General features: G+C 34.5%; 1 protein-coding gene across 2 annotated transcripts; it reads left to right on the top strand.

Moving 5' to 3' along the window:
* Positions 1–265: 265 nt before the first annotated feature.
* Positions 266–26,079, top strand: LOC144970997 (uncharacterized). Of its 2 annotated transcripts, none has more exons than XM_078911275.1 (18): positions 266–590; positions 5,186–7,232; positions 7,728–7,864; positions 8,966–9,054; positions 9,697–9,773; positions 11,041–11,151; positions 12,191–14,798; positions 15,763–15,880; positions 16,654–16,764; positions 17,033–17,323; positions 17,938–18,032; positions 18,491–18,615; positions 19,607–19,724; positions 20,789–20,965; positions 22,229–22,296; positions 23,164–23,264; positions 23,541–23,670; positions 25,399–26,079. In XM_078911275.1, exons 1-18 carry the CDS (start codon positions 380–382, stop codon positions 25,454–25,456), a joined length of 6,672 nt encoding a protein of 2,223 aa, XP_078767401.1. In that variant the 5' UTR covers positions 266–379; the 3' UTR covers positions 25,457–26,079. The 2 variants fall into 2 exon arrangements, with proteins under 2 accessions (XP_078767401.1, XP_078767400.1); XM_078911274.1 differs by having other exon boundaries at positions 12,191–14,804.

Here is a 26,079-nt window from a genome sequence, read left to right as displayed (position 1 = left end):
CAAATGCATAAAAATATGACAATGATGGATGAGACAAGTAGACAGTCACTTGCAGCAACGAGATCATAGCTTGCAGGGAACTTAACCATTAATGAAATGATGTAAAGGAAATAAACTATATTTGATAATATATTTAATTTAATTTAATCTTCTTTCCGCGCAAATTTCTCCCTTACAATCAATCGTTTTAAAAGACGTGAAAACACATATTTAGATTTTTCTTATCAATTATTTGCAGGGAAGATATATGCATTGGAAATCTTTTATGAAAAGAACTACACAAACTCAAACTTTGTTTACAAAGCTGAAGTGAAGAGAAAATGGGATGAAAGTGAAAGTGTTGATGTTGAACATCGTAATTTTTTAAAAAGAAAACAAAATGCCGAAAAATAAAAACACTAGCGTCTCTAAGTCTCCATTTCGGGAATATAGAGATCGTGGAGGACAGTCACAAGAATCAAATTCCAATAATCCTGAAGACTTACGTTCAAAGGAAGAAAAAGTCAGTGATCTCACTGACCTATTTATTGGAGACTATCATATTGACACTGACATAATCCATGCTGTCCTTGAGGAATGTAATTGGAATGGTAAGCGGAACACACGCTAACACACACACACACACACACACACACACACATGAACACACAAAGAATGAATGAATGAAATAAAAACTAGAAGCGTTTTATTTTATAAACAACTGTCTGATTGATGTGGTAAGCAACATCATTTCCTTTTCTCATTAAAAAACAAAACAAAAAAAAACCCAATAACAAAAAGCTTTCGTCATGTAAGTGGAAGCTGGAAGTCGGTGAAAGGTAATGTACGGAGTGTAACCTGATGACAGCTGTGTCAACAGACTGAATAAATAATCTAAATATGTATTTGTATTGTATCTATTCTTGAATATAATGAAATTCAATTTCTCAAGTTGGAAAATGATCTGACTCTGACGCAGGCTTGGGTTGAGGATTGTTGAGATAGCGAAGTGGCAATTCGGACTTAAAATCCAATGTGCACTCGACAAAACACAGGTTGGGGGGGGGGGGGGGGCACTGAGTGGGCAGAGGATGGAAGTGATAAAGCAAGTTCCTAAGAAATTCTATTTTGTCCATAGCGCATTGACTCAGCTTAATACCCATACTTCGGACTGTAAAGGCTTGTTTGCTGTCTAACTATCAGAATATGAAATTAAAACAATTTTTTTGCCCTGATTTTGCTTTGGACATTGTGTTATGATGTTAGAAACAGCTTTTCCTATAGATAGACCGCAGTTACTTTGAATGACTTTGGTTCCTTTTGAAGAGTTTTAATTCTTTTCTTTTAATTTCTAACTGGACTTCCAATTGATTTATGATTTTTTTGTTTTTCTCATCAAATAAAGCATTTAGACTACCTGTTATAGTTACTACAATCGATATTTTGATCTGCATTAATTTCATGTAGTTATCAATAATTAAATTATTTAAAAAAACAACAAACAAACAAAAGACTATACTGCCACAGGAGACTGCCGGAGACTGTTCAGACTGAGTCCAAATAATCTGTTGATTACATATAAGCATTGAAATTTAAGTCTGATTAGCTGCGGGAGACTATTCAGACTCGAGTCAGAATAGACACAGTCTTAGGAAAGCAATACATTTGACTCTTATTAATACTAGTAATCTTTTTTATAGGATGAGATGCCATTAGCCACTTAAAATAGCCAACGATTACCTTCATTCTATTTAGACCTTAGAAAATTAAATTAAATCCTACCTTTAAAAAACTAAACCAATTCCTAACTGACTCCTTGAAATCCTGGATGAATTTCGTTTGAAATTATTTTTTCACTTTTCCTCATTGTCACTTCTGATCCAGTTAGTTTCTAAACAAACAAATATGTGAATTATTTTTGTACAAAAATAGCCCAGAAAAATATTAACAACAATAAAAATCATGCAAATTTGTGTGTTACCACCTTGACCTTTTCAGAACACACACAATGCATATATAATCTGATTCGTTGACTGCGTTTTGAGGAGGTCAGGGCGAGTTTAAATACTAATTGTCTATTGCTACTTGTAATTATATACATATATAACATATATATATATATATACAGTTCACTCCGCTTAATCGCACATCGGTTAATCGCACACTCCGCTTATACGCTACTCATTCCCGGAAAACAGATTTTTTTCTATGTAATCGCTCCGCTTAATCGCACACCATCTCCGCTTAATCGCTATACCTTGATTACATCTTGATTAGAGAACAATATATCCATCAACGATGAACTGACATCTCAGGAACTACTGGACTTCGTTCAGCTACACAAAAGATAATGTCTGGATAATGAATATATAAGGATGAGTCATTGAAATGCAACATAACACCCCTGACAAACACTAAAAAACTTGACATAGTGGACAAACTACGCAGTTTCAATCAATGAGAATGTTTGACAGATGATCTACCAACATTGGCGAGATTGAAGACAAGGGTTTATAAACGGCTTGCACAGAATAGATAGCAATCAAGGCGTCACGATTACTATTGCAAAAACAGTAATGTCACAATTTGTTGTCGATAAGACATGAAATATTTAAAACAAAAAAACAAACAAACAACCACAAACAAGAAAAGAAACAAACGAAAAGCAAGAACAAAAAAAAAACAAAAACAAGAAAGAACAAACAAAAAAGAAACATTCTAATGAGGCCATATCTTGAATAACAGTCCAAAGCTCATATAAAACTCTGAGGAGAAGGTTCTACATGAATGGCAGATGAAAGCTGGTGCTTAGATGCTATTTTTAGCTTCTCCGCTTAATTGCACACTCCGCTTAATCGACACACAAACCCGAACTCCCGAGGGTGTGCGATTAAGCGGAGTCGATTGTATATATATATATATATATATGGGTGGGTAGTTCAACTCTCAGTTTATTTAGTTTAATCAGGAATGTGAGGAACTTTTCTTTTTTAAGACTCATATGTATAAAATAAACACCATAATGACCTTTAATTTTACCCTATTTGGTTTTACACTATGTTCAGAACAGACTTATTCTATTCACAAAATCATGAAATAATTGGATATTTACTCTTCTGAAATATTAAAATCATGTCAAATGTGGAGAGGCCTTTTTATCCGTAAAACAGTTTAGCTACAGAATCACTTAATACTATTGCAAATGAAAATAATTTAACCCTTTTAAGTTAAGCACAACACCCATTTTTATTAAAGGCTATCCCCCACTCACAAACAAACCAAACATTCTCCTGGATAGGGAACATATAGGAATTCACCACATTGTCTTGCCACTTGATTTTTTAAGCCCACAGCTTCTTCAGATTTCTTCTCTGGGTCAGGTTAAATGCAAGAGGTTCTATTTGTGTCATTGCATTCATGTGTATCTTGGTTTGTTTTGTTTTTTCCCCTAATCATATGACCATGTAAACGTTTTAGGTGACATTTTTCTAATTAACCCATTCTTAACATGCTACTCTGCCACAGAGGTTGGTGTACATGCTAAGGGTTTAAAATCAATGGTTTTTAAAATAGTGTACCTACTTCTTTCTACATTGTCAAGTAGTCTGGTATATATTTCTGCTTTTTAGTTGTTTTTAATGAAACGAAACAACTTAATGTAGCTTTTAAACCTATAAGAATTCATATTTATTATGAAAATTAGGTTTTGGGGGTTACAAAAGCACGCAAGAACATGCATAAATGTCGGATTTTTGGCATAATGTCGATTTTATGGCATAATTTATGGCATAATTTACCTTTTTTTTTTGGCATACTATTGGCATAATTTTGCCCAAAAATGGCATAATTCCACGGGGACATTCAATGTGATTTTTTTAATTTAAAAGAAAAATTCTCAAAAAATTGCTGAAGAGAATTGCTTGTATTAATAGGCAGAAATTTACAATAGCAGTAGTAGTGTTAAACTGATAGTAACAATTGCTCACGACCTTTCAGATAGGAGCTATTCAATTTCAAAGTACTTTCCATCATATCTATTTGACCCAAGTGGACTGAGTCGTCAAAAAAAACCAAAACAACCCCAACAAAGCAACCCCCCCCCTCCCCCAAACAAATCAACTAAATCTGATATATTGAAACCGGTCCCTTGGTTTGTACTGCAAGTACTCTACCAGTTGAGCAGTAATTTAGATGTGTCGTCTTAAACAATATTTTTGGGTTTATTATTAATAGTCAATAGTTAATAGTCACTAAAGCTATGAATTAGCTGAACTTCATGGCTGCATTTATAAAGATTGCTATCTACGATATGACCTCCTCCTTCTCCTCCTCCTCCTCCTCCTCCTCCTCCTCCTCCTCCTCCTCCTCCTCCTCCTTCTTCTTCTTCTTCTTCTTCTTCTTCTTCTTCTTCTTCTTCTTCTTCTTCTTCTTCTTCTTCTTCTTCTTCTTCTTCTTCTTCTTCTTCTTCTTCTTCTTCTTCTTCTTCTTCATTGTCATCATCATAAAAGAGGCAAAGTTAGCTGCTCTCTTGATAGTGAAGGTAAATAATGTAATTCTGATGCTCTCAACATTGCTGAGTAAAAAAAATAAATTGAGCTTTATTTAGCGCAATATCCACTTAATGTGCTCAAAGCGCTTTATAAGGGGTCCCTGGTCAACAGCAACATTTAACATGTAGGACGGAGCATAAAGCCTGTTTGGCAATATTACAATTTTTCGGACAAAGACAGCGCTGTTAACGGCCAGGTACTCATTTTACACCTGAGTACGGTGAGAGAAAGTGAGTAAAGAGCCTTTCTCAAGGACTCAACTATGCGCCGAGCACGAGGCTCGAACCCAGGACCTTCCGATCTGAAAGCGAGTGTCATACCACTAGACCACATAGCCCTGGGTAACTTAATCCTAGCATGTAAGTTGTGTCATAAATAAACCATCTGTAGGAAAGACAGGATGGTAAACCTCATCAATAAAAATAGGAATAATATTTGAATTTTGATACCCCATCTGCCTAGTTTGTATTATATTTGACTTCATTTAGTATTGATCTATTTGCCCTTTGAATCATTTAATCCTTTGTACTTGTACACACTCGTTATTTTTTCTCCAACTTGTTTTGTCCTGACCCTCCCATGTATGAACATTTGTTTTACCAGTTACGAATAAATAGTCATCTGTACCATTCATTTGTTTTCTTTTTCTTTAACAGTGGAGGATGCCACTGAAAAATTATTCGAAGTCTTCTTCACAAATAATAAGCCTGTGCAAAGCAAGAAAAAGGAATCCAATGACTTAGCCTCCATTGCTGTTAGCATCTTGATGGATAAGTGTTCTACAATTGACAAAAATTCTGATTCAGACAGAGAGGCCAGTGTACCAACAGGCATTGTTGACTTGAATCTGGCAAGCATAGCTGGGCATATCAATAACAATTCCTCACCAATTAATCAAAAAAGAAGTAACAATCTTCGACCTAAAATATCTTCAAAGGAAAATTTGGTTCACTATGACTATGACGAATATTGTAAAAGTATAGATTCAAAACATTCCACTGACTCTAAAACTTTATTTGAATCGAAATCTAGTCAACGTGATTTTTATAACAAAAATTCCTTTGGTGATATGGTTGTAAACATGGAACACTATAAGGAAAATGATGATTCAGTGACTAAACCTTTAAAATTTAATGTATTGAAAGATGATCTTACTGCAGAAAACAATAACAGTCAGAGGTCTCCTGCTGCTCCTCGGAAGATAAAACCAAAATTTGATTTGAGCAAGGTTTCAGTAGATGCTGCTCCATCAATGAATAAGATCAATAACAATAGTTTTGATGAAAAGAAAAACACTTCATTGTTTTACACAGACAAATCGATGGATTCTCTTTTTTGTGCTAATAATTCTCCTTCAACTTCTACGGAGTGGAACATATTTTATCAGCAGCTAAATTTGCAACCTGTTCAGACTGAAAAAGTATATCCAGAGATATGTGTTAATGAATTGTTAGCTAGCCCTAAAGATTCTGATCCTCCAGATTCAGTGCCTTTGTTGAATAAAATCAAACCATCCTCTGAGAGTGAAGAATCGAATGAAAGTGCAACAAATTTTGCCAGCTTTGAAAGTAAATTGGATAATAGAATATCACTCCAAAGTTCCAAATTAGGATCGGAAGATCAGTTCAAAAAATCGTTGTCAACAGACAATGATGTTATTGAAAATAACTTAGTCAGTGATAAACTAATGAATACAGTAGATGCAGTTGAGAAACCTTCTCAATCAAAAATCATCTTGTCCGTTGAAGCTCCTGAATTTGTACCAAGAGTTTTTGATGTCAAACAGCCTATGCCAAGAAAATCACCAGGAAAACAATCAAAATATCCAACCAAAACACCATCTTCCAATGACAACAGATTGGTATCATCTGAAAAAGCTTCCTCATTTAAGAAAGGCAAGGACATGGCATATAAGAAGCAACCCACAATCAGTAGAAGTGACATTAAATTTACTGGTCCACAAACTCAAATCATTGACCCAATGGATCCTCTAGGTTGGAAAGAGATAAAATCTATGACATCACCCAAGGCTCACAAATCTGATTTCAAGTTCAAAACAAAATTATTGCCTCATAATCGAGACTATGATCATGTTTTAGTCGACCCTCAATCAAAATATGTGTCATCTAAGGGTCATGATAAAAATTCTGATGATAAAACGGCAGCTGTTCCTCCATTCACTTTCAATACACCAACTATCCCACCCAATAAAAATAAGAAAACAATTGGGAAAAAGAAAGACAAGTTTTCCAAATCCAGTGATCTTGATCATTCAGTTTCAGTGACCAGTTTGAATTTGGAAGGTTTAAATATGGGCCCCTCAAGAGCTGAGTTCGAGGCAAACAAATTATCCATCCAAAATGTTTCTCATATTGAAGAAAATGCAGTCAATTCTTTTTCTCCATCTTCATTCCATGTTCCATCGTCACTATCACTTCCTCCCTCTCTGCAGAGGAAACCAAACTTGGATAATGTGTCAAATCCTCCCTTACCGCAGCGAGAGAAGAAATCTAAAACAAATTCTGTAAATTGCATGGTTCCTAAAGCGGAATTATCCACAAAAGGAGTTAGTGTAGCCAATCGAGTCCAGTTTGTAGGTGTCAAGACCCCGGTTGGCAAATTGAAACACTACATTGACAAGAAACAACCTGTGATGTTTATCTTGAGAGGACTGCCTGGAAGTGGAAAATCATTCTTAGCTGCGTAAGTAACACAACATTGGTATTATTGAGTAATCCTTATATGAAAAAAATATCCTTCTCGTAAAACTCTTCAATTACAGTCAAGAATATTTATTTTTAAAGATCATTTTAGATTTTAAACTTTTTCAAAGATACAGTTCACCCCGTTTAGTTGTAGATTGTATTGTCACACACTCTTGTTATATGCTACACTCGTTCAACAGAACATCTTTTTTTAAACTATAAATGTTCTACTTAATCAATCACATTATTCATTTAACACATTTAGCCAAATTCTTAAGGTGTACCACTTAGCATAGTGAATTGCAGTTAAAAGTTTTTTTGTTCACTTTTAAAAAAATTCTTCGAATCTTTCGTTTTTCATGGTTTGTGTGATAATGAGCCTTCTATCTGGTCAAATGACATGACATCAACTATATCACATGAAATTTCTGAGAATATCTTTGAATAATTATCTTAAATTTCACTCAATTTTTTAATGTGTTTTCGTTAACAGGCAATTGGTATCAGAGTGTCAGAGATTCAATCTGGAGGCAACAGTTTTGTCCTCTGACTCATACTTTACTTCAGCTGGTCAGTACAATTTCAACTTTGAACAGCTTAGTGAGGCTCACATTTGGAATAGACAAAGAGGTAACCTTACGAAACAAATAAGTCACTTTTTCCCGTCTTACATCTGGTTCATTCTTGGTTATGGGGGTGGAGGGAGGGGATTGTGTTCAACATTAATATTTTTGCTCAAAAGACGATTGATAGGTTATCACTCATTTTTAAGCATAGTTTGTAATTCTTTTTAGTGTTTTATAAGACGGAAAAGTGGTGGAGGATTTCATTTTATGCTATAAAAGTATTGCAATATTGAGAGGTTGACACCTAATAGTACATAATAGACAGACAAAATCATCCTCTGCTCTGATGATTTTAGTTTGTTTCTCCACACTTCCTCCACACAACATCTGAATGATTAAGATAAGTGTTATCTGAGTGATTGAAATAGGTGTTATCTGAGTGATTGAAATTAGTGTTATCTGAGTGATTGAAATAAGTGTTATCTGAGTGATTGAGGCTATCATGGACAGACAGGTATACGAACGAGGAAGTGTTGGAGAAGGTGAGAAAAGGAAGAATGTTGATCGATTCCATCAGAAAGAGGCAGTTACGGATTCTGGGACATGTGTGGAGAAGAGATGGAATAGAAAAGTTGGTAACATCTGGGATGATCGAAGGAAAGAGAGCTAGAGGAAGACAAAGAAAGAATGACATCTAAATAACCTAAGACTGGCCAAATGTGATTTAAAAAGCAACACAGATTTCATGCGCACCGCAGAGGATCGTGATTCGTGGAGACAGCTGACCGGCAATGTGCTCAAGAGCACAAGCCACGGTGGATTATGATGAGTGATTGAAATAAGTGTTAATCTGAGTGATTGAAATAAGAGCTATCTGAGTGATTGAAATAAGAGCTATCTGAGTGATTGAAATAAGAGCTATCTGAGTGATTGAAATAAGTGTTAATCTGATTGATTGAAATAAGTGTTAATCTGAGTGATTGAAATAAGAGCTATCTGAGTGATTGAAATTAGAGCTATCTGAGTGATTGAAATAAGTTCTATCTGGGTGATTGAAATAAGTGTTATGAGGACCTTCTTTTCTTTTTAAGCTTTTTCCCTTTCAATGAAAGTGTCATATTGTAGCTTTGACATTTTATTTTTTTCATTTAAATTTGATTTCCAGCCAAGCAGTGCCTTAAAAATAAACAGCCTGTAATTATCATTGACAACACTAACACAACCATGTGGGAAATGATGCCATATGCTGAAATGGTATGTGGTCTTTTTTTTGTTTTTTTAATATTTAATATTTACCCCTCTTCGAAGTGTGGCCTCTGAGATTAATTCAAATGTAGGCACACACAAGTAATTAAAGATGATGACACAAGATGATGAAAAAAAGTGATTGTTTTTAATGTGCCAATTGTTTTTTTAATCGACATTTTCTTCTTTTAAAATAATGCTGATGTTTCATTTGAAGTCTGTAATAAGGTGTTTGTTGAATGCTTAAATGAAGTAAAAAGTACCTAAACAATGTGTGATGATAATTTTTATACAATACTCTACATAAGCGCTCTTCTTTGTCTTGTTATATATATATATATTTTTTTTTTCTTTTGAACAACTGATTTCATTTGTTCGTTTCGGTTGTGTCCATATAAGCTGCGTTTTGATGATTTTGTCCCCATAGTTTATTATGAAGACAGATCTCTTTTGTTCATATGCCCTTCTTTAGGTTTTACCCATTGGGCATACAATAATTCTATATGAGAAAATCACACATAAGAATATTAAAAAAAATTATCTCCATATTTGGTATAATTAATTATCTGTAGCTATTTCTTTAACAGAATACCTATTTGCATATTCTGCTGAAAAAAACTACCTAATGTTGCATAAAATATTTTCGTGCAGGCAATTATCAACAGTTATGATATCCAAGTCTGTGAGCCTGACACCCAATGGAAAAACAAGGTACAAGAACTAGCAAGGTATGTCATATGCATATTATGAGTAACTATCCAATATTCCATAAACAATTAAGATTAAGTATACCTTGATTTTGGTAGCATTAAATTGACCATGAAATTTATTTGCCATCCTTTGATAATGATGCCAATCTAATGCACAATACCTTTAGTCAGTCTTAGTATTAAAAGAAAAAGAGCTACTCAATCACAACTGGATGGGCATGGGCAGACAGCAATTTTAACATTAGTCCTTCCTTCAGAGCCCATGGAGCCAGAGTTTATCCTGGTTTCTATAGCATGAAATGGACAATAGCAATTGCTTGCTATCCTTTGGATTGAATGCTAGTCTATCGCAAAGTACTTTCCACCAAATCTAACAGACTCGACTACCCATTCACTGCTGGGTGGACAAGGGGGGTCAGAAGAAAATCTCGACTGCACCCAGGATCGATCTTGGTCCCTTTGCGTGTGAAGCGAGTGCTCTACCAACTGAGCTATCGGGACCCCCTCAGGTGAAAACTGAATTTTAACATAAGACTGACCAGGTTTGTTTGTGTGTGAGTGGCTGCTCTACTGATTTAGCTTCAAAGCTTCCTTCACTGAGTGTAAGTCTATAGATTTATCCTTGTTTGAGTTCGAGACAATTTAGGTTAGTCATTTTTGCAATATTTTTTTCTCCTACAAATTTTTTTATTCATAAGCGTATTTTACAATGATTTTCGTACATGCAAAGTTCAACCTATCCTAACTTGATATGATATCATACTGTTGTCACCAAGGGAGCAGTAAATCTGATACAACTTGGGTTTCAAAAACTTGTATTATTTCAGTGAAGCCTGAGTCCTGTCACTGTCACTGCTCTCTTGTTAAAAACGGTTATATATCAAAAAAGAAAAAAAGTAGTTCTTCAGAGCCATTTGGCCCATGGAGCCGGAGTCTATCAATGTTTCCATAGTGTGCAACGGACCAATAGAAATTGCTTGCTACCCTTTGGATAGGACACTAGTCTATCGCAATGTACTGTCTGCCAGATCTAGCAGACCCAGGGGGGGGGGGGGTCAGCAGAAATAGTCTCGACTGCACCAGGGATCAATCTTGCTACCTATGCTTGTGAAACGAGTGCTCTATCAATTGAGCTATTGGGACCCCCAGATATGATTTAGGTTAGAGTAAAATTGAATCCCACTTGTAGAGAGTAAGAAAGTGATATAGCATGATATGATATACCCACAACATAGATACAAATATTGAAGAAAACTTATGTTCACATATGTTTTAATCTTACCAGGAGAAACCAACATGGTGTCACGAAGGATCACATCAAACGAATGAAGGATAGATATGAACATGTGACAACAGAAGACGTTCTTAGAGCAGTTACCAAATCATTGAAAGGAAAGTAAGTCTCATTGTTATACAAAATGTGCATCTAACCCTAAGAGCAGACCCTATTCCTTTTTTCCATGTTAAGTGTTATTTGCATTTGTGAAAGGTTGAAATGTTAGTTTGTAGCACACAAGCAAAGTAATAAGGGAAGCATTCAATTGTCTTGTAAATTGTGTATTGTAATTGGCCAATGGCAAGCATTGTTTTTTTATATAATTTGATCAGAGATGGTGATTTTTACTTTATTTTGCAGAATGAATTTTGTAATTGTTTATTACTTATAGCACAAGTCTGTCTGGTAGTTAAGGGATAGGGTTGAACTATATTGTAACCCAAACAGGAGGCCCCAATAGCTCAGTTGGTAGAGAACTCGCTTCACATCCAATGAGACCAAGATCGATCCCGGTGCAGTCGAGATTTTTTTCTTACTGCCCTGTCCACCCAGCAGGGATTGATTAGCTGGGTTTGTTAGATCTGGTGGAAAGTACTTTGCGATAGACTAGCGTCTTTTCCAAAGGGAAGCAAGCAATTGTTATTGTCTGTGTCACGTTATAGCTCCATGGGCCTAATGGCTCTGAAGGACTACTTTAACCCAAACAATAACACTATCACTTTCCATCATGTTTAACTTATTAGTGGTTCATATACTTTTCATAATAGACACACTTTGAGATGAAAAATGACACCTTTCATGCATTTAAATTTGTAAAGAGTTTTGAGCTGTACAAATTAATTTTAATGGGTTTTATTTTTGGGTTTTTTTTTTGCTGTTTTAAAAATTTGCAACCAAGCATGTGCTGTTAATGTGAATTTTTTTTGTCACTGCTATACAATGCAGTCTGCCTTGGATCTGGTGGCCCTTGACCATGTATGATATGCTATCTCTGTTTATTGTTTTGCATTTTTCTCTCTGCTTTATCTGGTAGTGAATATCATAATGATTACAGTCTTAAAGAGTTTTTGTGTGTTATAATTTTTGTCACTTCTTGTTAACTATTCTCATTACATTTCATAAGTGAAATCAGTTTTGTTATCTCTTTTACCTGTTTCAGACACAAACTTCCGAGTAATTGCAACACAACCATTGACCAACTTGTTAAAGCACCTATGCCTGACGTCCCTGCTTTTACTCATGTTCAATCTCGTCAATTAAAAAGTAATTCAGGAAATCTTTCCACTTCAAGTCCAAACCCTGATGCTATTTGTGATACTATGGCTAAGGAAGTGGCATCAACTTCAGTTCAAGGATTGACGCAATGGATTCCCGCAATGGAGCAGAGAGACCCAATAAAGAGACCTAAGAGAACAGGACGAGTAGAGAAGCAACCTAAACCACACGAGATTACATTAGATTTCTTGAATAATAGTATCAAAAAAGCAATGATCGGTATTGAAAAGACACAGGAAGAAAAGGACGAAGGTCCTCAGAAGGAAAATGAAACTTTCAAGCAGGATTTAAATATAGATATTAAGGAAAGTTTTGATAATTTATCTAAAGTTCTACATTTTATGGAAGAGAAGAAAAAAGTGTCTCCATCATCAGAAATAAAAACTGAGCCTTCTGTTGATCATGGTGAAGAAAAGAAATTGAATTCAAAGGAATTAGATAATAAAGAAGAACATGAAACAGCAGTAGAAGCAAGGGAATCTGTTAACTCAACAGAATTCCCATTGGTTGCCTCCAACTTGACACTCTCATATTCAAAACATCTAGACCAGTCAGGTAGCACAGGGGACTTGTACTACTCATGTGGCAGTGAGGAAGAAGCTGATGATAGCAAGGAGAAAAATCATCTTAATTCATGCGATGAGAAAAATGAAGATGAGGTTAAAAGTAGGCCAGCTTGTATAAAGAGTTTTGATGAAAATGTTGCATCAGATTTGATTGTTGAAAACAAAAATTGTCAAGATGAATGCAAGGAAACATTAGACTCTGGTGTCAAAAAAGTAAATTGTGTAGAGGAAGCCAGTGTCGTGTTTGATTCAAGTGTTGAAAACTTAGATTATTTCAATAGAGAAAATACTGTGGATGAGAAAGAGTGTAATACTTCTATTGTGGTGTCAAGTGTTGTTGAAAATGATGGTGAATTATTGTATATTAGTTCTAGCAGTGATTTGGGAAGATCTATAGAGGAAAGTGATAATACCAGTTGCCCAGAGAAAATGAACGAAACATCGACAATTGTATCATCACGTGGAGTTGTTTCCCAGAAACACCCTCTTGTATTATATAGTGACTCAGAGGATGATGAAAATGATAATGAGTCACATCAGGATGTTGTCTCAAAAATCAAAACTCTCAATATTGCTAGTCCAGTTGAAAAGATTTTGTGTGACAAAATAAATGATGAGCATTTGGAAACTTCAAGTCAGCATTTCGGTGATACTTTAGAATGTAAAGATCAAGGTGAAGCAAACACTCATGTAAATTCATTACATGAGGTAGAATCAGACATCATTTCTTGTGTTGAGAGTGAGGGCAAAGGCATTGAAAATGATAAAGGTCTTACTGTGACAGAACTTCATTCAAATGGCGAATGTTTACCAAATCAGACAGAGGATGGCATTGATATAACTGCTTCTCAAATTAAAGAAGAGTCGCCTGAATCAAATTCATCAACTAAAGAGCCAAGTCCTTGCTCAAATGTTAGTGAAGAGCCTCTTTATATTAAGAAAAAGAAGAATAAGAAAATCAAACCTGTAGAAAATACTTTAGGTCCATTTTTAGAGGATGCTCTTAAGGAGAAATCAAAAACTGAAAAGTGGAATAAATTTTTCTTCAGTGATAACCAAAACACAGAGAGGCCACCATCACCAAATAAAAAAAATCATAAAGTTGTGATTACGGATGCTGGGAGTCAGTGTGAGCCGTATTATTTTACCATGGTGTACAGGTTGAATTCTCAGACCTTTAGTGACCAGCAGCCTATTGATTTGTCTGATCTTGATGTTGCAGTCGTTAAGGCTACCATAGACTTATCCTGGGAAGATAGATTTTGCAGTGATGTAATTGTCCAAAGAAAGTCAGAAACAACAGACAGAAGCACCATAACAGATGAAACGTTGGACTCAGAGGAAGTAGATTTAGATACTCTCCAAAACTGTTTCCCTGAATATTCTAGAAAACAGCTTGAAGATGTTATGGCTGTTTGTCATAATAACCTAGAGTGGGTTACCAATAATTTGATGGATGCGCCTCCAGTGATAGATTATACTGAAGAAGAGAAAGAAGAGGAGGAAAATGAGGGGACTGATCAATTGGAACTTGAAAATAGGGATGGTCAGAGTGCAGGCCAAGGGGCCATAACAGTCAAGACGCTTGCTCAGTTATGTCGTGAAGTTGTCCAAAATAACGAGGTTCTCGATTCCGACGACTTTGAACAGCAAATTATCATTGCTGGTCAGACCCGTCTACAAAAGATTGAGAAGTTTGCTTGGGTGAGAATGCATAGCTCAAGTGTTGACAGCTCTCAAGCACCTGTAGCACGTGAAACAGACTTGTTGTTTGGCAATTTTAATCTGGATTCGTTTTCTGGAGGTTATGGTCTGGATGACTTTGAAACAGATCCTGTGAAACCTTTCAAAACTAAATCTCTGTCACCAAGGGTTCCCTTGCATGATGATTTAGCTGCTCATGGTTCTGAAAATCGCAAAGGGCAAGTAAGTGTAAGAAACATTTTTATCAACCTATAACCGATATTTACAATTACTAATGCTATTATAAAGTAAATCATAATGATATTATCAAAGTGATTAATTTTAAATGATTATTAATTGTGATAACCAGACCTCAGCCTTTTTTTACAAGAAAATGTTTTTAAGGAAATTGAAACACTTATTGTCTTCATTTAAGGTGGTTTCCCCGATTAAGTAAATAGTTTCAATTTTTGTTTTTTTTGTTTGTTTGTTTTTTTTTGCACACTTAGTGCTAAGAAGCTCACATAGATAATTCGTTTGCTGCAGGCATGACACAATTTCAAAATAGCTGATATAGAAATTGAATATATTTACAATCATGATTTTAAATATTCTATTACTTTGGGAATTTTTTTTTTCTTTCATTCACATATAGCGTGCTTTTTTTTTTTTTTTTTAAGTAAACAACCATGAAATTGAAATATTAAGCAAATTTAAAAACATTAAATTTTTTTTTATGAGATAGGAATTTCATTTAGAGTTTGTTTGTTTATAAGGATTTGACTAAAGATCAAAAAAATGAAAAGATATGCTTTTTCATAGTATAGAAGAAATAACAAAAACTATACTTTGTGTCAGGTTTCAAAATTATGGGTTTTACTAACATTTAACAGTTTTGACTAATTACATTCATTAGATTAACAAATAAATTATGAATTCGGCTTATCATCCTCTTTTTTTATTATGAGAGAGCATCACTATTTCTCTTCAAGAAATCCATTCCCTTTTTTAGCTAAACCCTGCCATATTTTAAGCCACTCTCTCATCTCTCCCTCCACTGTTCTCCTTCAAGTTGCCCGAGGCCTTTCTTTTCTTCTCTTTCCTTTTAGTGTTCAGTGCAATTGTTATTAATGTTTGCGCCTAAACCAGTCAAGCAATATTTAAAGATATTTTTATATTTATTTTGATTGATTGATGTGTCCCTCAGAGTGTCCCTGATCAAAAATCCTGGTTTGCCACACCTTCAGCACCTACTCTTCCTGCCGAGTTCATCAAATGTTTAGAAACAAATTATGGCTCCTTCAACACAGATTTTGATGAATCTGGTAAGACCGTCAATCCTGAGTAGATGTGCTATAGACAAATATCACAAATATTGAATTACAATCTCATTTCAGTTGCTTGCCATAAAAAAATAAATAAGGTGCTGTTGAAAGTGATGTGAGGTTTTGTAAAGATTACCTTTTAAGCTGCTCTTATGACCAGTTTGGGGGGGGGGGGGGGGGGGGGGGGGGTGGGGGCAAGTGGCTGAGTGGTCAAGGCATTGCACTGTGACCTAGAAAGTCCTGGGTTCGAGACCTGCTTCAGGCACTTTTTTTTTCTTGGGTAACATTATTAACCCCCAATTTGCTGGGTTTGACGGATTATCTATATTTCTTCACCGATTGCCGAGGCAACAGAATTCAAAGATGTCATGGTGGAAGGGGTAATTTTTATATTATTATTTTTTTAATGACCAGTTAGGATATGTTTGAATTGACTCTAACACAATGTTACTTGATGTCTCAATTACTTATAGCTGTCAGACTATTTGTTTGTCTTGTATACCGTGTGAGAAAGGTAAATCACACTTTGCATTACTATTGACATAAATTAGAACTCTTATTATGATGGCATCTTGTTTACTCTTACCTTTACTCTTAACCAGTATGACCTGTATGTTGTTAAACGATTTAGTTTTTTAAGTTTTTTTTTGGCATTTAGTTTACAAACAGAGACCATCATATGTTTGTTTGTTTTTTGTTGAAATATTGCTTTGATTTGGAGTTACTGAAATTGGTTGTTTTCTTCTTTTCTTACATAACACATCTATGTTCAGGTCTGGTTTTGGATGACACCACAGCAAGAAAAATACACAATTGTTTGAAGCTTCTGATCTCAAAGAAGCGTGTCCAAGTTGGATCCAGTCATGAGAAACAAATGCGAGATGGTATATTTCATTACTTAATATTACATTTAACATCAATTATTTGAGGGAAATACATAGCCATTGACAAAATAATATTCGGATATGATATTGAAAGCATCGAAGTAAATGAAATTATCTATCTTGGATTGGCTGTTTTGATTGAAATAATTTGAATAAGTTTATTGATGACTTTCCTTTTTTATAGCTTCGTGAATCCCTTGTCATGGAAAACTATAAATTAATAGAAGTGGGCTAAATAAGGTCCAATAAATCTTTATTTTTCTCACAGATGAAGCTATGGCAAGAGCATTGCAAGAAGCAGAAAACGCAGGCAGGCACGAACTGCCTTCCCACAATCCTTCAATCCAAGGATGGACCAATCAAATGCCCTCCTGGATGTCCAGTGACAGTCCTCCTCACCCATCAATCTCAATTAGGGAAAAGAAGAGGAACTCTCATTCTAATCCAGCCAGGTTGAACTCTGTTTCTGAAACTCTTCATAGTCTGAGAGGCGTTTGGCCCAAACGATTGAAGCCATACAAGTTCCATTCTCAATTACAGCGAAAGCAAGATTTTTCAGGTGAGAGGAATTAAACCCCCTATGAGCTACATGCTTCACTTCTTAATGGATGCTAAATCGCTGGCTTTTTGTCAAGCCAGAATGACACTTTGCCAGTCAGTGATCAGTTCTGATGTCTAATTGTCTTGTGATAATTTTGCCAAAAAAAAAAAAACCCCAAAGAATGATGATTTTACTGGTCACTCACCATCTGGTACATTCTTGATACTTAACCCTCCCTTGTGCAAAAATGCTTTATAACAAAATATTTTTTCTGGTCCTGTCAATGTTGTTATAGAAATTGCACTATATTTGTATGCATTGTGCTTATTTAGTGGCCACAAGGCCCATGGAGAATGCGTTTTCTGTAGTTTTAAATGGATAATAACAATTGGTTGTTACCATTTCGATAGGATGCTAGCTAGTCTTTATCATACGCAGAGTGCTTTCCATCAGATCAAACAGACCTAGCTGCTCAATTGTAGTTGATGAACCAAGAAATGCCTGGTTTGAACTTGGGACTGATACCAGTATCTTTGCTTTTGAGTCAAGTCTACTACTATCCATGTATCTATCTAGTACCCTACTAATTCAGCTATCAGGACCGCTATATTTACCTTAATTTATTTCACCAGTATGGACAAGCAAGCCAAGCTCAGGACTTAAAGTGGCTGACATGCATTCTATAATGGAGGAGGAGAAAGCGAGGGAGGCAAAATTCAGAAAAATGGTAGGCAACATGGATTGGTCACCCTTGTATTAGAGTCTCATGTAACTAACAGAACCAAAGAAGCAATCAAGGGAGGAGGTATTCAGCTCTGACCTATTTCGTTTATGTTAACAGTTATTCCAAAGCATACCTTGTAGTTTTATCTCTGACAGCCATTGTAAGTTTACCAATTTTGATATTTGAATTTGTTATTTTGTGCGGCTATGTGGTCTTGTCGTATGACACTCGCTTTCAGATCGGAATCCTGGGTTTGAGCCTTGCTTGGCACATAGTTGAGTCCTTGGAAAAGACTCTTTACTCACATTCTCTGACTGTACTCAAGTGTAAAATGGGTACCTGGCGGTTAACCGTGTTGTCTCTGGGTTTTTTTCAGATTCTAATAACGTACCATTCATCAATGTGATAACAACTCCTTGAGTCAAATTTGGATTCCTAATCAATTTTGTAATCATTTTCAGCTGGTAATGAATAAGTCTTCAGGAGACGTCGATGCACTGGCAACCAAGATCAAACGGACTAAGCTGTCTCGTATGTTTCCATTTCTGCCTCCTGACGTGCTTGAGGAAATCTTCATGAACAATAAGTATGTTGGATTAATTTATTTTCAAGTACACATGCATCCCTCATTGTATAAATTATTTTATTAGTTTATGAGTTGAAATTCTTGACACTGTTTAAAATGATTTGAAAATCTTTTAGCTTAAAACATATCAAATGATTTTTACTTCTGAAAAGAATTTTGAAAGAATCAGGAGAATTGGCTTAAGTATAAATTGAGATTATGCTATTTATCTGGCAAAATAATACTGTTTCATGGTAGTACGAGTTTAAATCCTTCTAAAAGATAAAGTTAGGCAATTTTTTGCTCTTTTTATTGAAAAGAACATACAAATTATTAATATAATGTTACTCTTTTACCACTAAATGCTCAATGTTTGTTGTCAATGGAAAGATAGCATTGAGTGATTTCCAAATTAATTTCTTATTGGGTACAATTTGATAAACAGAACTCAGTAAACAGTATTGAACTCACTCTTTTTAAAAATAATGATAATGATAAATCTTTATTGTCCATGTCCATAAATATGGCAATTTGTCATTTAGTTATACTTGTTATAACGTTAAATGATAACTGTTACATTGAACAGATATTTCACTCCTACTTATTTTCTACAATTTTTTTCTTAGATTTTCACTGTACATAGATTGAATAGTGCAGCTATGTGGTCTAGTGGTATGACATGTGCCTTCAGATCAGAAGGGTCTGGGTTTGAGCCCTGCTCTGAGTGGTGCATAGTTGAGTCCTCTCACTGTAAAATGACTAGCTGGCTCTATCCAAAAAAATAATAATGTAATAAAGTCAAACAGATGTCACGTCACGTCCTACATCTGTTTAATATTGCTGTTTGCTAGGGATCCCTTGTAAAGTGCTTTGAGCATGTTTAGTGGATATTGCGCTATAAAAAAGATTTTTTTTTTTTTTTTTTTTTTTTGGTGAAAGAAGAAAAACATAATTGCAATTTTGGCTATACTGCAAAGTAATTTTATTTTCCATGTCACCTCTCCCAACTCAGTTACAGTCTTGAAATGACCGTGGAATGCCTCAAGTCCCAGTATGATCACATACCTGTACATGTGTCATCAGAGCAGGAGGAGGAGGAAATCAATAAAATTCTCCGGAAAACTGAAAAAGTAAGATTATGCCACTATATTTGCAAATAGTGATTAAATGTCTTTTTTAAAATGTTGGGGAGGGGGTTGGGGTGGGCTATAAGGGTGAGATGGCCAAATGATGAGCATTGCACTTACACCTCTTACACGATCTCTTTTATTCCTTGAAGCAAGAAATTTTAATGTTTATTGCTCACTTTGTTGCGCTGCAATGTGGCTGATGCCATGGTTCACGGCAAAATTGCTTCATCAGTGGGGACTTTCCACCTGTCTAACATGTACCCGATGTGGACAAGAACCCGAAACTGCAGAGCATATTGTTGAACGGTGTGTTGTGACGAAGCTTCCGGGTGGCTTCACGACGGTGTACGAGTGCGGTACAGACTTAACTGATTGGGTCGATCGTCATAACATAATAGTGTGAGCACCATTAGAAGCTGCTGCCATGGTTGCATTTCTAGCCAGTAATCAGAAGAACTGCAATTTGATTTTCCAGTCAAGGCAGGCTGGCTTTGTGAAATTATCATTTCTTTTATTTTTCTGTCTTGCTTTGTCTAGCACTGCTTCAAACACACATTTTGACGTTTATGATGCATTTTGTTGAGTGGATTTGCCAAATATCAATAGCAGTTTACATTACAGGAGTGCTCTAGTGCAAAAACATCTATCTTATGTTATCCAATGTTCCATCCCAAAGATCATCCAACCCAATGTCTTAAAAGGCAATCTTGCAAGAAAAACAGTGGAATTCTGATAAAGCCAACACTGCCAGACCAAAAAGATTGGTTGACTTCAAGAAAGGTCGACATTATCCATTGTCAATGATATACACTTAGATAAATAACAAGAGGTTTTGACTTTAAGTAAAGTTGATTTTAAGAGTGTTGACTTGATGAAGATTCCACTGTTTATCTATAAACAAACGGCTTGAAAATGGGTTTAGCAGATAGGCTAAAGGAAACAATTTTGTTTTTGTAAAAGCAATTTTCAACAGTCATGAATGAAGGAACCCATTGTTGTCATCTGTAATTATCAGTTTGTTCAAGAAAAATTATAATCATCAAAGAAATCTTCTTACCCTACAGGATTCGTCTGTTGATGAAACTTATCAATATCAGTATGAGGATGTTGATGATGTTTCCTATGAAGATCTACGCAAAGAGGCTCATTTTTATGACAAACTAGCAAATGAGTGTCGGCAAAAGGCACATAGACACCACAGAGAGGGAATGCACAATGTGGCTTTCTTCTATAGACAAGAGGTAAGATATAAAGAATTTTGTTTAAAGATGAAAGTTGGTAGAAATAATACCTGGGTTAAAAATCAAGCGCTTGATATGTATAGTCTTCATTGGTTTCTCTTGTAATGTTTTGAGCATCATTTACCATTATTTTCCAACTGCCTTTTCACTTAGAATATCATCATCATCAGCATCATCATATCATCATCACCATCATCATCATCATTATCATCATTGCTTTACACTCTTATCATTTCACTCTATATAGGGATGTTAAAAAAGGTTTGTTTAACCAATTATCTCCAGAGTCCCCTCTGCCTATCTACCTATATTCTCTATGTTTCCCTTATTGAGATTCCTGAGTGTTCCAATTCAATAAGGCCTGTATCTATTTTTGGAACTCTCTCCCATCACACGTGAGATGCTCGGATTCGTTGACAACTTTCAAATCTCGCATAAAGTTTTATCTTTTTACGTCATAATGTTGCAATACTATTATCATATTCTGTTGTTGTTAAATTGAATTCGTATCACTTTTCCATCAAACTTGTCTTACTGTAATATGTTTTGTTTTATATCACTGTAAAGCGCTTAGAGTCTGAGAAAACAGGGTAAAGCGCTATATAAATGCCATTTATTATTATTATTATCATCTGCTAACCGGTGATTTCCCAATTGTATGTCATCTCTATTTTCTTCTTTAGTCTACTTTAGTCTTTCTCCATTTGATTGTATCTAGCTTTTTCCTCACATTACTTCATTTGTGATCATGGAAATGCTCCTTAGGGGCTTGTCCACAAATGCTGTTATCTTGCTTACTAATAGTTTCAGGTCTGTCAGTGTTTCATAAGCGTGTATCTACACTGAATTTATTTTCAGAGTGGAAGTTAATGAAAAATATAAACTCTTCTCAAGAAAGAAATGAAAAAAAAAGAGCAAACAAAAAAAGATATCAAACTCTTTATATCTTTGATGTCTTGAAATGATTGCAGCTTGATTTGATTAGGCTCGTCTTGTCTGTCAACCGTAGACAAATAGAATCGCCCTGGTACTTACGACAAACATTGACAAGTTAATATTATATCAAATTTGAAACCTCTGTTTTTAGCTCTCACATCATATACTAATTTTATGTTATAATTATTACATATTTTCTTTCACCTCTATTCTTTTCATCAAATTTTCAAATAATATATACAAATTTGAATATGGGAGCCCAATTTATAATGGCCAAATTTGTTCTTTTATGCAAATTTGAAATGGACAATATTTTTGGTTATTCAGGTGAAGAAGTACCTGGCAGAGAAGGAAGAAGCAAATCAAAGAGCTGCTAGGCTTTTATTTAACAAAGGGTGAGTATTGATACTAAATATGTTATTTTATTTGTTATTTTAACACTCATTTGCTATTGCTCTGTAGTTAAATATTCATTTTAGTTTTGGTTTGTGTACTTCATTATTTTCCATAAGCTCTTTTTAAAAATCCTTAATGTGGAATTTTTAAAATTTTGAAATAGACTCTGTGCTGTACTTAGCTCTCATGAATTTTACCAAAATGTCTTTCTATGTTGGTTTAATATTTATTATTATTTTGCATAATATCCTTAAGAAAAGTCGCTATATAAATGTTTGAAAATTAGTTCAGTAAGACATACTTTAGCTATCAATGCAAATGAACAAACTTAGTGTGTTTTTTTTTAAAGACAATTTCTGTAGATCTTTCATTGCCTGAAGGAATCTGGAAGAATGTGTTAAGATGCTTTCAACATTAGAATGGGGACCATTTAACATTTGAAGTCACCCTCTAATCTTCATGGCCACTTGGTGCTGATCTCTGTTTGACCGTTAAAGTCATTGTACAGTTTAATTGTTGTTCCTAATTCATGCTAAAGAAAAATTTATAAAACAAGAAGAAAAAAAAAAAGCAAAACAAAACATTGTGAACAACCACTTCTATTATCTCACTTAAATTATTGGATTTATCTCAAATTCATCCACATCATTTGTCTTTCTCGATAAAATCAAAGTTTATATTCAACTTTATCATTGCTTTTCACATTCACATGATCCCATTTTACACTAATACTCAGATTGAGTGAGTTAGTCAGTTTATTTGAAGAAGAACAACATCCTGAGTTGTTTTTTAAAATTCTTTCTTGATAGCCATGATTTTGTTCATTTTTAATATTTGAATTTCTCTTTTTGTTTATTGAAATAAAGGAGTGAACGGTTGTTGCGTGAGAATACCCTGGATCTCCACTCATACCACATTAATGAAGCCATTGAAGCAGTCAACTTGGCTTTGGAAATCAAGAAGGAAGGTAAGTGTTTGCTCTTTTTAAAGTCTATTTTGTCTTCCAAATGCAAAATGCAATTTTTTAAGCAGTCATCAGATGTGATCATTAAACATTTTTTAAGTGCTCTAAGTTTTTATGGTTTGTCTTGGTACTTTTGTTGGGGGGGGGGGGGGGGGGGGGGGGGGGGATAGAAAATAATTGATCAAACCATTAATTTTTAAATTTTTTTTTAATCATTTCACAAATTCCATTTATATTTCCATTAGCTCTCTATCTTATCATTATTTGAAACATTCCCAGAGTACAAAAGCCAAATAGATAGAAAGCGTGGGCATCTGACTATCATTACTGGAAGGGGTAGAAATAGCAGGTGGGGAATTCCAAAACTCAAACCTGCCATCATCGGCCATCTCAACAATAAAAATTTTAGGTAAGTGTGTCATCTAAATCATTTATACCAGATATTTTTATGTAAAAAAAAACCCAAAAAGGAAATCTTGAGATTTTATAAAGGTCAATATTTACTAAAGTGCTCAAAGAGCTTTACAAAGGGTCACCAGCCAATAGAAACATTTACCATCTATGTGAGTTATGGGTGCAAGATTTCCTGCTTTTTAAAATGATTTGATTTTATTTCCAGAATTTAAATCACCTCAACATGATACCATTTTGAGTCAGTAGGTCAGATTTCAAGATAAGTTTCAGGCCTTTTGAATTCGTTGGAAATGAATTTCAGGCTTTTTTGGCTTAATCTACTCGCAACTATGATACATGACACCTGTAAAGCATTTTTGCAATTTTTTCAATAGAGACAATGCTGTCACTGGCCAAGTAACTCATTTTACACCTCACTGTGCTGAGAGAATGTGAGTAAATAGCATTTTCCAAGGACTCAACTTTGCTCTGCCCAAAGCAGGACAAACCAGTCTGAAGGCGAGTCATACCGCAAAACCCCACAACCAGCTCAGAATTATTTTCATTGCTTCACTTTAAGTCAAAAACAATGAAACCAGATGTTTAGGGCGAATTGATGACGAGGATTCCATAAACATGTTCAAATAATGTTGAAGTGAATCTTCGATCAACTGAGCTATCAGGACGTCTAAGTGACACCAAATTATTCCGTTTTTTAAAAGTTTTGTTTTCTAATTCTAATTATTTACCATGGAGTCATAAGCTCTTTTTGATTTAGATTTTCAAAGATAACAAAGAAAAAAAACCCTGTATTTTTTTCTTTTAAAAATAATCTGAATTTCAAGGATAATTAATCGTACCATATCATATGTTATCATATTGTATTGTATCATATCGTATCTTTTAAGAGCTAAAAGGCTTTAAAAACTTTTAAATGCTCTGTGTAACTTTCAAGTTTCGATAACATTTTTCAAAATTATAAAACCAATGTTCATTGTTAGTTTGACAATTTTGGATTCATATTACTGTTTCAAGTTATTAGATATCTTACACACAAGTAAGTTTCATAGAATCGTAGTACAATTTTTCCTATCAACATTCGTTTAATATGTCCACTTTTACATTCGAGAGTTTCAATCAATTAATATACAAAAAGCAAATAATATCTAGGGTCCTTGAAATCAAATATTATATTTCTAAGTTCCATCTCAATGGCATTCTTAAAACAATTGATTGAATTAGAATTTTTTTGTCTCAGGCTTTAGATTATTCCAAATTACTACAGTTTTCTGAATTAGGCTAATTTTCCTTATAGACGAATTACATCTTTCAATACATATCTTAAACTTATGTCCCCTGGTATTTGTAATGTGTGAAGAATTTAAAAAATAGGTATAATCCATATGTGTCGATCAAGATTTTAAAAAAGATTATTTGTTTTTGTTGTTTATATTTTTAAATGAATGATACACTGTTTTCTATTTTTTAAAATATCCGTTTCTGAGCAAAATAGCAATATTTTTTTTCCCTAATTTTCCTCTTATCTGGTTGTTAAAAATTTGAGAAAAAATAGAAGAAAAATTCCATATGCTCTCAGACCCTTCCATTAAAAAAGATACACCTGAAGTGTCGACTGTACATGTGTAAGTGTCAGCTGTGCTGTTTGTTAAAAGTTATCACATGTGTTACAAGAACTGACACGTTTTAAAGATTTGACCAATATTCATTTTTCTCCAAATTCCAGGTTTGAAGAAATGGCTCCTGGTATGTTCAAAGTTTATTTGACCCAAGAATCACAGTGAACACAAGATTCTAAATATTATGCATTGACTTATTTTGAAAATATTGGCTCAAAATTGTGATTTTTAAGGATTACAGCATTTATTTTCACCCAAAATGAATTGTCTTACCATCTGTTGTGCTATATTCATTTTTACTTGTTATATTTTGTATTCGCATGTCTCCAGTCAAGACAAGTTTAAGGAATTGTTGATCTATGGAATATTTAACAACAATGTAAAAGAATTGTAAACTAAGATTTTGTAGCCTGTGACAATGAAAAGTTATCGAAGTGATCACATTCCTTTGCGTTGTCATTGACATGATAATATGATATGTTGACTGGCACAATTCTACATGAAAAGTTTTGGCCACATTGACATTAACCCGTCTGGAATCAAATATATTTTAAAATCTTTCATGTTTCCATTTTGCTCGATTTGTTTCATTTTCTTTTAATGGAGGGAATTTTATGTCCACCTCTTTGACTATTGAAATGTTGAGACTTTTTAGAATGTATTGCAAACTAGCATTATCAAGCACCTCTTTTACAAATGTTTTTCTGTTTTTATTGTGGATAATTTAAAAAAATTATATGTTCTTAGCTTAGATGAGTCGGTCTATTTATATGAAAAAACAAACAAAA

The sequence above is a fragment of the Berghia stephanieae genome, chromosome 4 (assembly GCF_034508935.2).
Source record: "Berghia stephanieae isolate SIO BIC M18660-M18661 chromosome 4, UCSD_Bste_1.3, whole genome shotgun sequence".
NCBI classification, from domain to species: Eukaryota; Metazoa; Mollusca; class Gastropoda; order Nudibranchia; family Aeolidiidae; genus Berghia; species Berghia stephanieae.
This window is presented reverse-complemented; position numbering and strand designations above follow the sequence as displayed.